The sequence below is a fragment of the Silene latifolia genome, unplaced genomic scaffold, assembly GCF_048544455.1.
Source record: "Silene latifolia isolate original U9 population unplaced genomic scaffold, ASM4854445v1 scaffold_292, whole genome shotgun sequence".
Taxonomy (NCBI): Eukaryota; Viridiplantae; Streptophyta; class Magnoliopsida; order Caryophyllales; family Caryophyllaceae; genus Silene; species Silene latifolia.
Window position 1 is genome coordinate 53480 of NW_027413231.1, and position 16027 is coordinate 69506.

Here is a 16027-nt window from a genome sequence, read left to right on the forward strand (position 1 = left end):
ATATACATATTGTACCTGAAATTTTGAACCAAATTGCGCTATTAGTGTTAGCTACAAACATATTATTAGGGTAATAACAATTAATATACACACCATGACACCAATGTCATAAACAAAGAAGTCATATAGCATGAAAGAAAAGGAAATTAAAAATTAAGAATTAAAAATGAAAAGCTAAGAGGGAAATAAGATGAGAAGGGATAGGTTGTTTATGAGTATTGTGACTTTGATACAATCTCTTTATATATAATGATAATGCTCAGTGGTTGAAGTCATAGATAACTCGAACGTCCATGTATAGATATAGAGAGACACTTTTTTTTTTATCCTATTTGTTTTATATTAATTTATTTCTCTAAGTATTATCAAAAGTTCGAAAGTGATTCATAAATTGGGTTTAGATATTATCTCTTATTTCATTGGTCGAAAGTCGTTTAAGAAACTTGGACTCTCTATACTCGCTCGAAAAAAGTTTCATTTATTAATATAGATAGATATATATAGATGAGCAATGCCTTATTTAATCACACAAGTTCGCTTTGCCATGAGCCTTTTCAAATCGAACACCTTTCTCGTTCGTTTAAGCTTTTTTGAAATGATGATCGCAAGTAACTCGCGAGCTGTCTCATCTCATTAACACTCTTAACTTGCACTACTAGGCACTAGGCACTAGGCACTAGGCACTAGGCACTAGGCACTAGGCACTAGCCATTGGCTGATTGGCTATTTGGCTCCCTTAGAAAGACCGTCTTAAATAAAACGAAGCCGAACCGTACCGAAATTTGTTTGGTCGCAAACCGCAAGTAATACAAAAGGACGCCCGAACATGAGCGAAATTTGTTTGTTCTCGTTCGTTTGAAACGGCAGGCAACTGTGCACCCAATGTGCTCGACGAAATGCCCGAATGAGGAAAGTTGATTTTGTAACCTGAGAAACCTAAAATGTTGAAGATAGTAACATACAACGTTAATGGCATCCGACAAAGGATATCCCAATTTGGTTCACTCCTTAAATTACTCGATTCTCTTGATGCTGACATCATCTGTTTTCAGGTATTTTTTTTAACCCAAATGACTTCACTCTTCTTTCAATTTTAATTTCCATGGAATTCTTCATTTTTTGGAATAATTTTTCATGGGTTATGGAATTCAGGAGATAAAGTTAACAAGACAGGAGGTAACAGCAGATTTGATAATGGCGGAAGGGTACGAGTCTTTCTTCTCTTGTACTCGTACCTTTGGTAAAGGTCGCACTGGTTATTCAGGTATCATCTCTATTTTATACTCGCCCGATCAATCATTTGTTTAACTTTTATATTCATTGCGCCAGATTGTAATCAAAGCTAAACAAATGATTTAGACGAAGGGAGCTTAAATGTTCGTTTTTGTTTTCTAGCTTTTATTTCAAATTAATTTACTTACTTAACTAGACGTGGGTTTGTTTTGCTTGGTCTTAATTACAAGTTCAAGATATTGATTTGTATGTGTAAACAGTGGCATTGCCAGAACTTGGAGGGGACTAAAACATAGTGTGAAAGTTTTAGTGGGGCGAATTAGTAAGACAATAGAAATAGAGTAACTTGAGAAAGAAAAAAAATATTGATAATTTTCATTGCTTAAGTAGGACGACAACCCTTGTTATCATGATATTAAGAGTCTAGTTGGGATTATTTTTAAGGTACCCAGGAGTTTAACTGTGAAAGGGCATGGGGGAAGAAGCTCATTTGCAAATCTCAGCACGGGAAATGAGTCAACACTAACTATAGCTGGTGCTTTGAGTTCTATTAATTTCAAATGTAATAAAGGTACTAGCTTTATAGTAGCTTTATCCAATAAGACGAATATTGGACTTCTTCAAACTCTTGTTAGACAAGGTCACGAGCAATTGATTTTAAATTTGATAATGTTTTGAGCGTTTTCGTAACTATTTTCAAAAAGTAAAGACGGTGTTGTTTTAGTTCTTATTGCATGGGACAAAAGGCCAACATCCCATTTAAGCTGTATTTCTGTAAAACATCTATTACTATCATATATATTCGCGTGTTATGTACTTATGTACACTTTCAGTGAAGTCACTAGAGGAGGTTATCTCTTGCATACGCAAGTAATTTATGTATGCTCTTGTAGGTGTTGCAACTTTTTGTCGTGTTAAATCAGCTTTTTCTAGCACCGAGGTGGCATTACCTGTGGCTGCCGAAGAAGGCTTCACTGGTCTTTTGGAAAATTCTCGTGGGGAAATTAAATCTAGAAGTGTTGAGGTGTTTGCTGACATGGAATGCCTTGAGGACTTCCAAAGAGACGAGCTTCTAAAGATCGATTGTGAGGGACGTTGTGTCATTACTGATCATGGTCATTTTGGTATGGACATTAACATAATACTCAACTTTAATACCATTAGCATACCTTTACTTTGTTGTTTAAGCTTGTGAGGTAGTATTGATTGTTCATCTTCCTAGGAAACTTCATAATGCTGTTTATGATAGGAGGAAGAGTGAAGCATATAATTTTCTGGTGTTTCTTGATCTTGATTACTGTACTGAACTAAGAACCTACCTAGTATCTGACATTTCGTACTCATAGCTCATCAGCATTTTGTAAAGTCGTGATTTTGGGAACTTGCAGTTCTGTTTAATGTGTATGGGCCTCGAGCTGATCCTGATGATGTCGAGAGAGTTCAGTTTAAAGCCGATTTCTACAAGATCATGCAGGTTTGTGTGCTTCATTTATGATACCTCTCTTAATTGGGGCTCTTCTAGAGATGCATGATGGATTGATATGAGTACATTGTGTGTTCTTATAACCATATATATGACCAAATTTAGCGAGGATAATTATGTATTAAAGCAATGCCTTTTTGATGAGGAAGGTAAACATTCTTATCAAGGAAACTCTAATGTAAGATGTTTTGTCGTTTTACATTGTTGGTGTGGAGATAGATGGAAATCAGAAAGGAAAAAGTGCTAACTTGGAATAGGAGATACGTATTATGTAATGAAGCAATAAAAGTCAGTTTTGGAATAAAGCACACACCAGTTTTGGATTATTATGTAATGTAATACTGCAAAATAAGTCACCATTCACAAGAGCCCTCCGGGCACTAAAGCTATGTTGTAATCGTTGTCGTTGTTCTGTAACATCAGTACATCATTGTGTTACAGTATCTGCATTCTGCAGTAGTTTAAGGTCTGCCCAACCCGCAGTCAAATATCATAAACGACATTTTCAATATTCCGCAAGGTGTAAAGTTTAGAATTTAAAGCTGCTTTCAAACATTCAGCGACTCTTGCCTTAGACCTTACTTCCCTTCCCCCTAAAAAATAGTCAAAATTGATGAGGTTTTGAGATTCTGAGTTTGCCATTTTGATGTCAATTCTTGGCCTGCTGATGTATGACCTTTCTGTAGAAAAGATGGGAATTGCTCCAGCAAGAAAAGAGGCGGATAATCGTAGTGGGTGACCTGAACATTGCTCCTTTTGCCATTGATCGCTGCGATGCTGGACCAGATTTTGAAAAAAATGAGTAAGGCACAAATTTGTGATTATGCAAGTTAGTGTGATAAGATTAGTGTGTAGCTGCTGTTAGGTACTGGGATCTTCAGGATCTTTTTATGTGTTTGTTTTCTTTTATACAACAACAACAACAACAACGTCAGAGCCTTTAATCCCAAAATGATTTGGGGTCGGCTGACATGCATCCTTTAGAACCGTCCATGGGTGTTTGTTTTCTTTTATCCCTTCAAAAAATCCTCATATAAGACGGTCTCAATAATCATGACATGATTATCAAGAGGTAGTTATTTGCTGGTTTCATTTTTTTTGTCAGTGATGCTGTGATGGGCAGACGGGTAGGGATTCTAGTTAAATCGGTTTAGTCTCACCAATATAATATGAGACGCTCCCAGTAGATTAACATGATTTCTTACAGAATTAGTATTTCTGCAGGTTTCGGATATGGTTGAGGTCCATGTTCCTAGACAGTGGTGGATCATTTCTTGATATTTTCAGGCAAAAACACCCAGAAAGGTTCAGAATATGCGCTTCTCATTTGCGAAATATTATGATTTTTTGACTGGGATATAATTTTGTAAAAAGCTTCTTTTCTAATTATAGTTTCATTTACATATTATTTACTTGCTCATAATCAATGAACCTAATGTTTAATATATAGAGCGTGTTCTCCCTGTCACAATTCTCTCTTATAGGAAAGACGCATTCACCCACTGGTCAGTACATAATGGTGCTGAAGAGTTCAACTTTGGGAGCAGGATCGATCACATTATTGCCTCTGGCAGTTGCTTACATCATGTGGATGACGTGGAGGATCATAATCGTAACCATAACCTTGTTACTTGTCATGTTCATGAATGCGACATAATGACAGAGTTTAAAAGATGGAAGCCTGGAACAATATCGAGGTATTTGAGTTACTCCCTGCACTGGTCCATTCCATCCCAATTGTATTTCCCCATTTGACTTATGTGGTCAAACGAGATCAAGTTTGAATAATGGTTTCTCACAGCATACATTGAACTCGGCTTTTAAAAATGATAATATGAAAGTAGTTGTGTCGATGAATCAAACATAACGACATTTAAATTGTAGTTCTACATTACTGGGATAGTTAATGATCAAAGCTGTTGTTGGTTGACTATCAACGTTAGACGGGGAGAATAATAATAACGGGATGGAGGTAGTATCAAGAGCTTTTTCTTCTTACTGTTGCTTTGCCAAATATCCATCAGACCACATTATTCATAAATATGCAAGATAGCTGATGCCCAAGTAGTTATTACCTTCAGCTCATCATTGTTCAATTTTGTGTTCATATCAAGTTGTAGGAGTTACATTATTTCATCTCAGGGTAACCTTTGGGTTATCAACAGGTGGAAAGGAGGCAGAGCTACCAAACTGGAAGGTTCTGATCACGTTCCAGTGTTTGTTACTTTGAATGATATACCTGGTACTCAACTCCATAGTACACCATCTTTATCTGCCAGATATATCCCTGAGATTCGTGGGTCTCAGCAAACTATTGGTATGTGACACTCCCTAATCTTATTATGCTTATGACGTCATGTGAAAATGCAAGAAAAAAGTCAACTAGGCTACACTTGCACAGATTAGCTACATTTAATGTTGCGTAACATTCGAGCTTTGTGGGTTAAGCACTTAAGGAAGGTGCGTGCGATAGATCTTCATCTGACCTCGCTGTTGTTAGGAAACTGAGACTGGGAGTTGATAAATACTATCTCCAAATTTTGTGGATTTGTAATGTTTGATTTATCAAAGCACGGACAATTTCATATTTTCTTTCTAAAAAAATTCTAATTGTATGCTGTGAGAAAATAATGGTCAGAGTTGATTACCAAAGTCAAAGGGACAATTGAAATAGATTGAGTGAGTATTGTATACTCCGTAACTAATACGGACTATCTATTTTTCGGACACTCTCCCCCCTCCTCTACCCTTTCGGCCATTCCTCTATTATTGGAATACTGCCAAAGCCTTTGATTCTCTCTCCTAACTTTTCCTTCCAAATTTACTATCCAAACGAAGTGCTAGGCCCCAGGTAATGATGATATCACTCATTTTCATTTTTTATTTTCCTATAACGTCTTTCATGTGGAACACGAGCAAATTTATGCTGTAGTTGCATGTTGTGGAAGGTGAACTAGCAATAGTCATGACAACTGGTTTGCTGAATGAGAGGTTATCGTGACTTCTAAGAGTTCTAGGGGAAAATGTCAACTGTGTCTAGACCTTTTACCAAGTGTTAATTTTACTTTAAAACAAAATGGCAATATCGTTGTGAACTGCTCCATCCGTCCATCATTCAATTCTGTGTTTAGAGTTTTTCTGCCATTGCAAGCATTTTGATAAGCTTTTACTGAATGTATGTTTTTTTTTGTTGCAAAAATATGTTTTCCATTACTTTGAAAATCACATCGGTTACACCATACAGTATAAATTCCTGACCTACATTATAAGAAATTATAGAGGACAATAAAAACAGACCGAGTACCTACGCGCTTTTAATAGCAGTGATTGTGCCTCTAACCAAGGTCTATCTTTATCCTCAAAGGCGTAATGCTCTTTGCAGCAACTCGTCTTATTATATCCTCCTGCACTTGTTGCATCAATCTGTTATGCACTGGCTGCTGAATTATGGGTTAGATCACAATTTTACGTAGTGCTGAAGCTCTTGATACATAAATCTATAGAATTTTCTTATTGGACGGAGATGTGGCACATAGATATAAAGCCGGATGTTTGAAGGGGAAGAGTGTCACCCGGGTTTCTATGTGATCCAAGTATACCTTATAGATTACAGGATATGTATCGCACAATAATTAATAGCGAGTGTTAAGCTGTAAAACGGGGTCAAAAGGCAAGTTTATTGGAGATTCATAATTTTTCGCTGAGATGTGTCGCTATATAAGAACAAATAGGTTGAAGAATGAGGTGGTTTGGGAGAAGGGAGGAATTGCGTGTATTGAATCTAAGATTACAGAAAATCGTTTAAGATGGTTTGGTTGGCCATTTGAGACGGAGACACATGAGGCCCAGCTTAGGATTCTAGAGGCGTGAAATGTAGGAGATGATTATATTGTTATGGGAAAGGGTCGGCAGAACCGAACATGAATTAAGATGATTGAAAACGATATATATTATCTGGGAATAAGAGAAAATATGGCGTTGGAGAGAACATTGTTGAGAGTGATAGAGCACGATATGAGATTTCTGGGGCTTGAGGAGAGTATGGTGACGGAAAAGGATACATGTGGATTTTTAGTATTTGATGTTTTTTTTGACACATTTAGTGTTTTTATTTAATTTAAAAATTTAATTTATTTGTTCTCCCCTTTATTACATTTTTTACCAACCACTTTCTTATATTTTTTACTTGGTTTACTTTTAAGGCATTCCGGATCCTTAATTCTATTTCGGTTTTCAAAATCTTTTTAATCTTTTCTCTCGATTTAAATTTTAAGTTTTTATAAAAGAAATCCGGAATTCGATTTTAAAACCTGTAAGTTTACCTTGACTTTGCATTACATTTTTGCTCTCCCTTTTGTTTTTCATTTTCCCTTTTCTATTCGCATTTTGAGTCAAAATGCGTTCACCCATAGACGGTTCTAAAGGATGATTCATGTCAGCCGACCCCAAATCATTTTGGGATTAAGGCTCTGATGTTGTTGTTGTTGGAGAGAACATTGTGGAGAGAGAGAATCCGTGTAGAAGATGTAGTGTGATATTTGTATTTCGCTTTAGTTTTATTTTTAATTTTTTTAAACAATTCATTATTATTCGACTTCTATTATTTTGTTTATTTTTCAAACCTTTTTCCCCTTTTAATTTGGTCCTTCACGTTTTCTTACTTTGTTTTCAATTTAGAACTTGGTAGTGTCGTTTACCTTTATTTTATTTCATTTATTTACTTGTTTCTAGACTTTTTACCATAGCTTTAAACAATGTTTTTGGACTTATGTCTGAATGATTACGAGTGATGATTCATGTTAGCCGACCCGTAATTATTTTGAGACTAAGGCTCTGTTGTTGTTGTTGTTGTTGTTGTTGTTGTTGTTGTTGTTGTTGTCGTCGTCGTCGTTGTCGTCTCTTCATGGAATTTGGGCTGATTAACCTACCCCTCTCATTAACAATTTGCCTACCCCGCACGTGTCCCAAAGTTTTTGTGTGGAAATTAAACCAACTATTCTAATACGAGGCAGTATTATGTAATGTATTGACTCCATTGTTATTCAGGGAATCTGAACTTCTTCGTTTTGTATGCAGTGTCTGTTTTAAAGAAACGGAAATCGACTGAAACACTTGGCATCAGTAAGGTGCCACGTCCGGCCACCGAAGAAGACACTAAGACTGTACTGGAAACATTGCAGCCTTGCACTTCATCGAGTGTCCTCTTGAATGACACAGACACTTGTAATTATGAGACTCTTGGTTCTTTCAAAGATACACAAGACATGGGTACAGCTGGGAATGGATGGCACAAGAAGAAAATAAAACAGAATAGCAAATCCCAACTCTCACTGACGTCTTTCTTCCGGAAAGTTCCAATTAGTAAAGAAAGTGTGGGACATTCTACCAAAAATGCATCAGAAAACCCTGAGAATATGCTCAATTTTCAGGGTAACTCGAAAGAGCTGCTAAAAGATGGCAATGAATCCAAAAATATACATGAAAGTGTTCTTGGTCAAGAGGAAAACATGGTTAGTGACAGTGGGCCTGAAAATAATAAAAAGAATGTAGCTTTACTGGAATGGCAAAGGATTCAACAACTCATGCAGGATAGTATACCTCTTTGTGAAGGGCATCATGAACCCTGTGTTGCTCGGGTAGTCAAGAAGCCTGGGCCTAATTTCGGTAAAAGATTCTATGTTTGTGCCCGAGCTGAGGTGATTTTCTATCTATAATCGCTTTTCTTTACAAAAAGGAGTAAACATTGAAGCTAAGTTATTATGGTTGCATATAATGAGCTGATCAAAGAATGCAACGTGTCATCTATGAATCTTGATGAAATTTTCTTTTTGCAACCTAATTCCTCGAAAAGTCTAGTTTTCTATTTGTAATGGAGTGAAGTACTTGCTCCATATCATTATTTGGTTCTGGGTTATGAATTATGATGAAATAAAGTAAAATGATTCACTAAATTGGTGACACTTCGTTTATTAAGAAACAATAGTTTTCTGATTCAATTCTCGCACAATTTTCATTATGGGTCCAAAGCAAACTCTCTGTACTGTACAATTAACCCAGGAGTAAGGTTGGGTACATCTGATTATTGATTGTGTCTCCCTAAAAACGTCCTGCTCTTTCTGTTGACTCAAATATATTTGTTGTAGAGTTCGTCCTCTTCAGTAAATCAGCCCGACCTAATCATGATTGTATGGTATTTTTCTTTCCAGGGTCCTTCCACAAATCCTGAAACTAGATGTGATTTCTTCAGATGGGCTGGCTCCAAATCAAAGCAGAAAAAATGATCTCCAAACCTCGACTCTATGTTGGCTGCTTCTCGACCAACAAGAATCCTCTCCCAAGAAAGAAATGGATGGTCCATAGTTACTTATAATTTAATTTAAAGGTCCAAATTTGTATCCAGTAAAGTAATGGAAGGATGAAACTGGTGATTAGAAAACAACTTTCATTACTTTCTCCGGCAAATTTGAGAACCTTAAATTACAGTTGTAAGTAAATTTGGACCATCGATAGGAAAGGATCCAGACTAATTTCGAGATATTTCATCTAAGCCATCTCAGTTCCTGTACGGCTGTACATAACGGCGCCTACTTGTTACAGAGTCCATAATTTCACAGGACTTGTGGAAGAGGATTTTGTGTCATGGAAATAACATTTTCCCATTTGTTATCAGCTGTATTATGTAGAAATATGGTCCAAAAAGAGAAGACTCAGACCATGTTGAATTAAGAGCGAGTCTCGAGTCCTGTCCATATTTAGGGCATAAATGTGTTAGTTAGCCATGTTATTAGGGTGTCTGTAATTCCACCGGCCTTGAAGAGGACTTCTGTGTATGTGAAAATAACAATTCCCTATTCTCCATTGTATGATTTAGATTTTGCTTTTCTGTAAAGAGATCGATTGAAAATGCAGTCTCGGAATTAGAGGGGTTCGTTAAATCTCTAATTGTAGGTGATTTTTGGTTAGCACAAATTTTGTCTCCAAAAGGGAGTCAATATGGGCCGCCATTAATTAGTTGATAGGAGTTCTAAAACATGAGGTGACAATGAAAGAGACATACAATGATCATCAATAGTGCTCACTAATTTACTGAGCCCATTTTCTCTCCATGGAGAAGCAAGTTTCTATCAATGGCTCGGATCGCATTTGACGTAGTACTACTATTGATTAGTTCCTGTAAAATTGTTCAAACAACCGAAATTAAATTGATTGGAATTAAAGGGTTTTGATTAATTGGATTAAGGGGTTTAATATGATATTTTAACTATTGTTTAATTTGAATAATTGTTATAATTGAGTTTATACGACATTTTAGCGTCAAATGTTCAATTTATTTACAAAGTTTTAATAAATAGACTTGAAAATTATATATTTCGGTCCATTTAGTCTGGATCTAAAATAATCAGTCTTGGACCGGACCGAAAATTGAAATTTCAAAAAATGAGGACCGAGGACCGTACCTAAAAGAATTTGGTCCGGGTTCGATTCAGACCAAGTGATCCGGTCCTGTCCATTTTACCAGTTTGGACTACGGACCTAAACTTGCTCATTCCTAACCGTAATAACGTTTTTGTGTAGTATAATACGACTACATAATCATTGTTAATTTGCTAATTATAACGATTAGCTGATGAGCCCGGGAAAGGTACTATTCCAAAGTATATTCCAAGGTTCCAAAAAGATCAACCATGTCTTATCATGGTTGGAAAAATTAACTTGACCATCATCATAGAATAAGGGAAGCTTAATGTTCCTAATTCAGTAAGGGTTTTTCCCAAACATCCATTTCATTACTCATAGGCTCATAGCGTTGTTTAGCTAATACTCCGTAAATACTTAACAATTTTTCTAGGACATCCGTTAAGAAGCTAATTAGAAAAATATTTCTTAGCTCCTTAACATGTCCTATTATGACACATGTTAGAAACGCAAATTCTTGTTTGTGACGGCACATATCCGTCACTCTTGAGTGACGGATACCATTTTACCTCACAAAGTACCCACTTTTTCTCTCTCTGCAACACTATTCATGTGGTCCCCTTTCTCCACTAACTCATTTTGTTACCATTTTTACTCACAAAATATCCGCCACAAATGGTAACCCGTCACAAGGGAGACCAATTGTGTTAGAAAAACCGAATCTTTAAATACTTGTACTTTCATTTTAGGAAAATAGTATTGACACAAATTACCACCAATTGTTGTGTGAGACCATTTTACTCCTAAGACTAGTACTTAATAAATTTGTAAAAAAATATTTTATTTTGATAACCTAAAATTTTAGATTGATAATTTGTATATTTAATTGTATTAATTTTAATCCTAAAATGTCGAGTTGTTAAAATAAAATTGAAATATAAATTAAATTAAATTTTATAATTGAGCTTCTTTTCTTTTGGGTCAGTCCTATGTTATAGGACGATCCTATAGAAAAGTTGTTAATTGATTAGAAACAATGTATCCAAAATTAATTTACAAAAATGAAAATTTCCTTAAATTCAGGAAAAAAATATATTGTATCCGATCCCACTTTTTTCTTCTTCTTCACAATCACTACATTAATTAATTTTATACACTCAATAAGCCCTTTAATTATCCTAATTACACTCAGTAAACATCACATAAAACCTCTTAATCCAATTAATCAAAACCCTTCCTCTTCTTCATCTACCAAAATCAAAAATCCCCAAATTGATTGAAATGGACACATTAATTTGCAGAGGAAGAACAGATTGTACTGCATTCGGCGTATTCATCGCTATTGTTTTCACCGTCATTTTCCTTAATTACATTCAAAGATGCATTCAATCTCACAGATCAAACTCCTCAAATCTGCCTTTATACAACAACAATCAAAATCAAAACAACAACAATAATCAAAACCCTAATCCCCCAAATACTCCATTATCAGAAGACAGTCCACTTTACCGTTTTGCCCTCAAATCAATGCCCTCAACACCATACGAATCCAATCACCGAAACGGTAATTCGACATTGGAAAAGGAGAGTTGTGCGATATGTTTAGGGGAATTTGAAAAGAGGGAAATAATTAGGGTTTTGCCGAAATGTAAACATGTTTATCATGAAGAATGTATTGATCAATGGTTACTAAGGGCATTACATTGTCCAATTTGTAGAAGTAGGGTTGTTGATTTTCAACAACATCATCCTAAGATTTTGAATGCTACTGCTGTTCAAATTAGGTTAAACAATCATTTTCCTGCTGCTAATCTTGTTCTTGTTTAATTCATCTATTTATTAATTATTAAATTAATAATGTGGGAATCTGGCGCTATTTTTTTGTGCACAGGTTAATCACACTCAATTGTACATTAAGTTTTTATAATATTAACGTGAAGCTGTTTTTAAGCTTCCTTAGTGTGATCTTAATCATTAAGTCATACGGAGTACTTCGTATTAAATTTGCAGTAATTTATACTATTTGATAGTTCGACTGTGACAGTGATGCTGACGATGATGTTAAGTGTTATTTTAAACGTTGCTAATAGTTTTTTTTTTTGTCTATGTTAGACGATGTGCATATTAGTCGCTATCTTTAAGTGTGTAGACTATGGAGGTTGTGTTGCTAAGTACTCCTCCGTTTGGATAATTTCTTAACCTTTTCTTTTTGTGTTGGACATTTCTGTCCATTAATTATATATCAGTTGATTAGCTTTTAGCCGTTTAGGGCCTCTTAATCTTTATACTAAAAGCAAGCATCAAGAATGTTTGAAACAAAGTACGTACATTTTAGTTGATGATAGAGTCGATTTTATTTACTTTGGCTTGGTTTATTTGGAGGAATTTATAGTATTTGGATGCATGATAGATTTTTTTGGACACATGATAGATCGATCGATGATGATGATAATGACATGTTTACGGTTTAGTATAGAAATAAGATACTAGTATAGAATTGACTGAACATAGTTTTTTTATTATACATTTTTTTTTTCAGAAATAATGTGGGCATGTGTAGTTAGTTTTAGCTGTATACCGAAGGTTAATTTAGACCTGACAAACGCGCAAATTAAGTCGTCTGCACGTCGGATCATTTTGGATTTGGCTAATTTCGATTTGTAGGCATTTGAGTCTAGTCAAGTTGGCTGAATTTCGGTATGAGTCAATTTCGAGTTTGTTATTGTCAAATTATTTAGGAATAATGGTTGATACGAAACAACAAACTAGTCGCATTGATTGGGTTGAATTGATTTGAGTTCCATGTTAAATTCAAGTCTTTTGTTCAGGTGCTAGGTCCTGTGGACATGGCCACAAGCCGGCCTGCAGGCGCGATGCCGCCTGCCGGTCCGTAGTCACGGGTCACCTACACGCCAAGCCAAAGCGTGGACATGCGGTCTTTTAAAAGCCACGCTCGGCGGCGTAAAAATGCTTTCGAATAGGATCGCTTTAGATCGGTCGATTTTGTCTCGGTAAAGGTCTCGAAACGATGCAGAGATGTTCGGAGTCGCCACCAAGCATTTGTGGGATGCTTGGAACCCGTTCGAATCCACTTTATACCTAGGTCAATCAAGGCAAAAAGCGATATTTGACATAGGTACTAAAGATAAGGATTCGTCCCTTTTTAGCATTCTATGCCTAAAAATGACTCTCGTACGCCCTGGATAAGGTCATCCACTATCCAAAGGTTGAATAAGGGTGGGGGTACGTATTGGAAAGCCCTTTAATCGGATACACAATCCCGCCCGCGTTAGCGGCCTCTACTGATCGATCGTGGTTGTTGAAGTGCAAAAGTTGATAAAAACGGTTTAAATGCATGAATGCGCATCCAAAAGTCTTAACCTAACATGTGAATATTTCCTAAGTCGGTCATGTACCAAGAAATTGGTGTCGAGTTGGATTTAGATTGATTTGCATGTGAAAACGGAAATTAAACATCCATTTACCAAATTCGGGTTATGATGCTTAACACGATCCATTATTTGAAAAAGGGTGTCAAATGACAGTGTAAAAACATAAGCTTGTCAATCTGATCCGTCATGTATTTGGATTAACCGTAATCGGGATCGTCCTAGACAAATGCTAAAACGAAACAGAACGGTGTCAGGCAGCCCCATTGGGGCGCGAGCCTATTGGCGAGGGAAGGGGCTCTGCCCAGGTTTTAAAATATGAAAACAGAAGCTGCATTGGTGCTCGAGCCATGAGCCGACCCAAGGGGCGTCTCCTGGTTGTTAAAAAGGTTGTTTAAAACCGTTTTTTTGTGATTAATAATTTGCAAGTATGATTTGCATGACTCGAAATAATTACTATTATGTTAGTAATATTCGTTGTCGGATTTGCATGTTTGAAAAGCATGCTTTACAAATAAAAATGTAAAATGTTTGATTTGAACTAATTATGTTAAGTTCATTTCTTTGTAATTAGTCAAGTTTCATCGTACCCGGATTAAACCGACATGGTATAAGGAACCAAGGATGATTATGAATTATGACTAATATGTTTACAAATGTAAATAAATGAGAAAAATGCTTAAATAAAAGAAAAGGGTGTTAAAATACCCATTAAAATGTAATTAACCAAATAATATCACCGAGTCACGGAATAAACCGTCATGGTATAAAGAACCAATGATGATTTTTGTAATGGTCAAAATATGTTTATCATAAAAATGAATTAAAATGGTAAATAAAAGAAAAGAATTTCCTTTAAAATGTAATTAACCAATTAATATCACCGAGTCACGGATAAAACCGTCATGGTATATGGAACCAAGGGTGATTATGATTTATGGTTAAAAGTTTGTCATAAAAATGATTTGGAATATTCGAAATGGAAAAACCGATTGCAAATAAGAAATGAAATAAAGAGGAAAGACGAGAACAAACACGGCCGGATTAAGGCATGAGAGGGCATTGAGGCGCGAGCCTTCCTGCTATACAAGCAGCCCCTGTCTCAGGCCAAAATCCAGTTTTGGCTCGTCTAACCTATATTTGAATCGTGTTATGCATTGTTCATGCATATAAACTCATAAAAGTAGTAAATACATGAAATAAATGAGATATTTACACCTTCAAACTTACGTGTATTGATGTTTGCGACGTAGACGACTTTAGAGACGGTTTTCTCGTAGCGACTACTCACGATTAAAGAAGTTTAAAAGAGTGCCTTAAAAAAGGATTTTGTTTTGAAAATGAGTTGAAAATATGTTAATTAAAACATGTTGGTTGATGAATGGAGTTGGTCAAATGGGTCGGTCGAATGCACGGCGACGGTACCAAACAAAATGTCTAAGGCTTGTGTTTACGATCTGTAGGTCGTAAACACGTGTCGATTTTGTGACTTAGGAAGTCGGGTCTAGAAGTTTAAGAGAGAGGTGAGGGGCGAACACTCGCTTGAGAATTATGGTGTGTGATGGTGGGTATTTATAGAGAAATGTGAGGTGGTAGGTCGATTGAGTTTTCTTGGAGGCTAAGGAGACACCCCATTAAGGCGCGAGGCACCTAATGACTGAAAGGGGTGTACTGTCCCTTTCAGAAATTTGGATTTTCCATTTGTTCTAACCAATGTTTTGTTGGTTGTGATTTGTGGTCTTTGATGGTTGCTTAGCCGTGTAAGCTTACTCTTGGGTGTTATTTGGGGTAGGTATTTTGTGTCCTTGACTCGGGTTTGACCCGTGTGAGTCGGGATTTGAATTTTGAGTCGGTTTTTGGCCCAGTGTCGATTTAGACTCTAAGTATGGTCATTTTAATGGAAATGACATGATAAAGACATTCATGGCATTATTTTCGACATTCAAGATTTGGTTTGACTCGGGTTGACTCAAGTTGACTCGAGTTGCGGATTTCTGAGTCGGTTTTAGGCCCAAAGACGATTTTAACTCTAAATTGTGTTATTTTAATGCAAATGAAGTTAGAAAACTTTTGAAATCATTTTTCATATTCGAGTAGTGCATTAAACCGTCTCATGTATAGTCAATCCACGCACGCATATCAAAAATACATTATAATCCGATCATCATCGGGTGATTTTTAGAAGGTGCAGATACTGGGTATCTACAGGTCCAACCATTTACAAGGTTTACAGATGATTTGTATTACACCCCATGAACTATTGAGTAATACTTCACTAGTTCACAAGTGAATAGAGTTGTGCATCGTAGTGAGACAATGAGCCAATCTGGCCTAGCAGTAGCCTGGCCGGCCCAGCATGGTCTTTATTTAGTGTTGTGCTTGGGCTGCTGGCACTCAGCCCAACCCGCATCTTGGCCCGGCCCAGCGCACAACTCTAGTTATGTGTTTATATAGGATTGGAGTTTTGGAATGAGATATAGTCTCGACTTTTAATAGCCAAGAATGC

At 36.3% G+C, this 16027-nt stretch overlaps 1 protein-coding gene across 1 annotated transcript; it reads left to right on the top strand.

Annotated features, from left to right (window-relative positions):
• The first annotated feature begins 784 nt into the window (after window positions 1–784).
• On the top strand, window positions 785–9605 carry LOC141639187 (DNA-(apurinic or apyrimidinic site) endonuclease 2). The gene is made up of 10 exons (XM_074448364.1): window positions 785–1052; window positions 1153–1264; window positions 2127–2357; window positions 2622–2707; window positions 3403–3518; window positions 3941–4021; window positions 4201–4413; window positions 4882–5033; window positions 7793–8412; window positions 8923–9605. Exons 1-10 carry the CDS (start codon window positions 942–944, stop codon window positions 8995–8997), a joined length of 1797 nt encoding a protein of 598 aa, XP_074304465.1. The 5' UTR covers window positions 785–941; the 3' UTR covers window positions 8998–9605.
• The last annotated feature ends 6422 nt before the right edge of the window (window positions 9606–16027 follow it).

Coding starts and splice junctions, on each gene's coding strand:
- LOC141639187 (XM_074448364.1), top strand. CDS start 942: ATGTTGAAGATAGTAACATACAACGTTAATGGCATCCGACAAAGGATA. Junction 4,414..4,881: donor AAGCCTGGAACAATATCGAG/GTATTTGAGTTA, acceptor GGTTATCAACAG/GTGGAAAGGAGGCAGAGCTA. Junction 8,413..8,922: donor ATGTTTGTGCCCGAGCTGAG/GTGATTTTCTAT, acceptor TTTTCTTTCCAG/GGTCCTTCCACAAATCCTGA.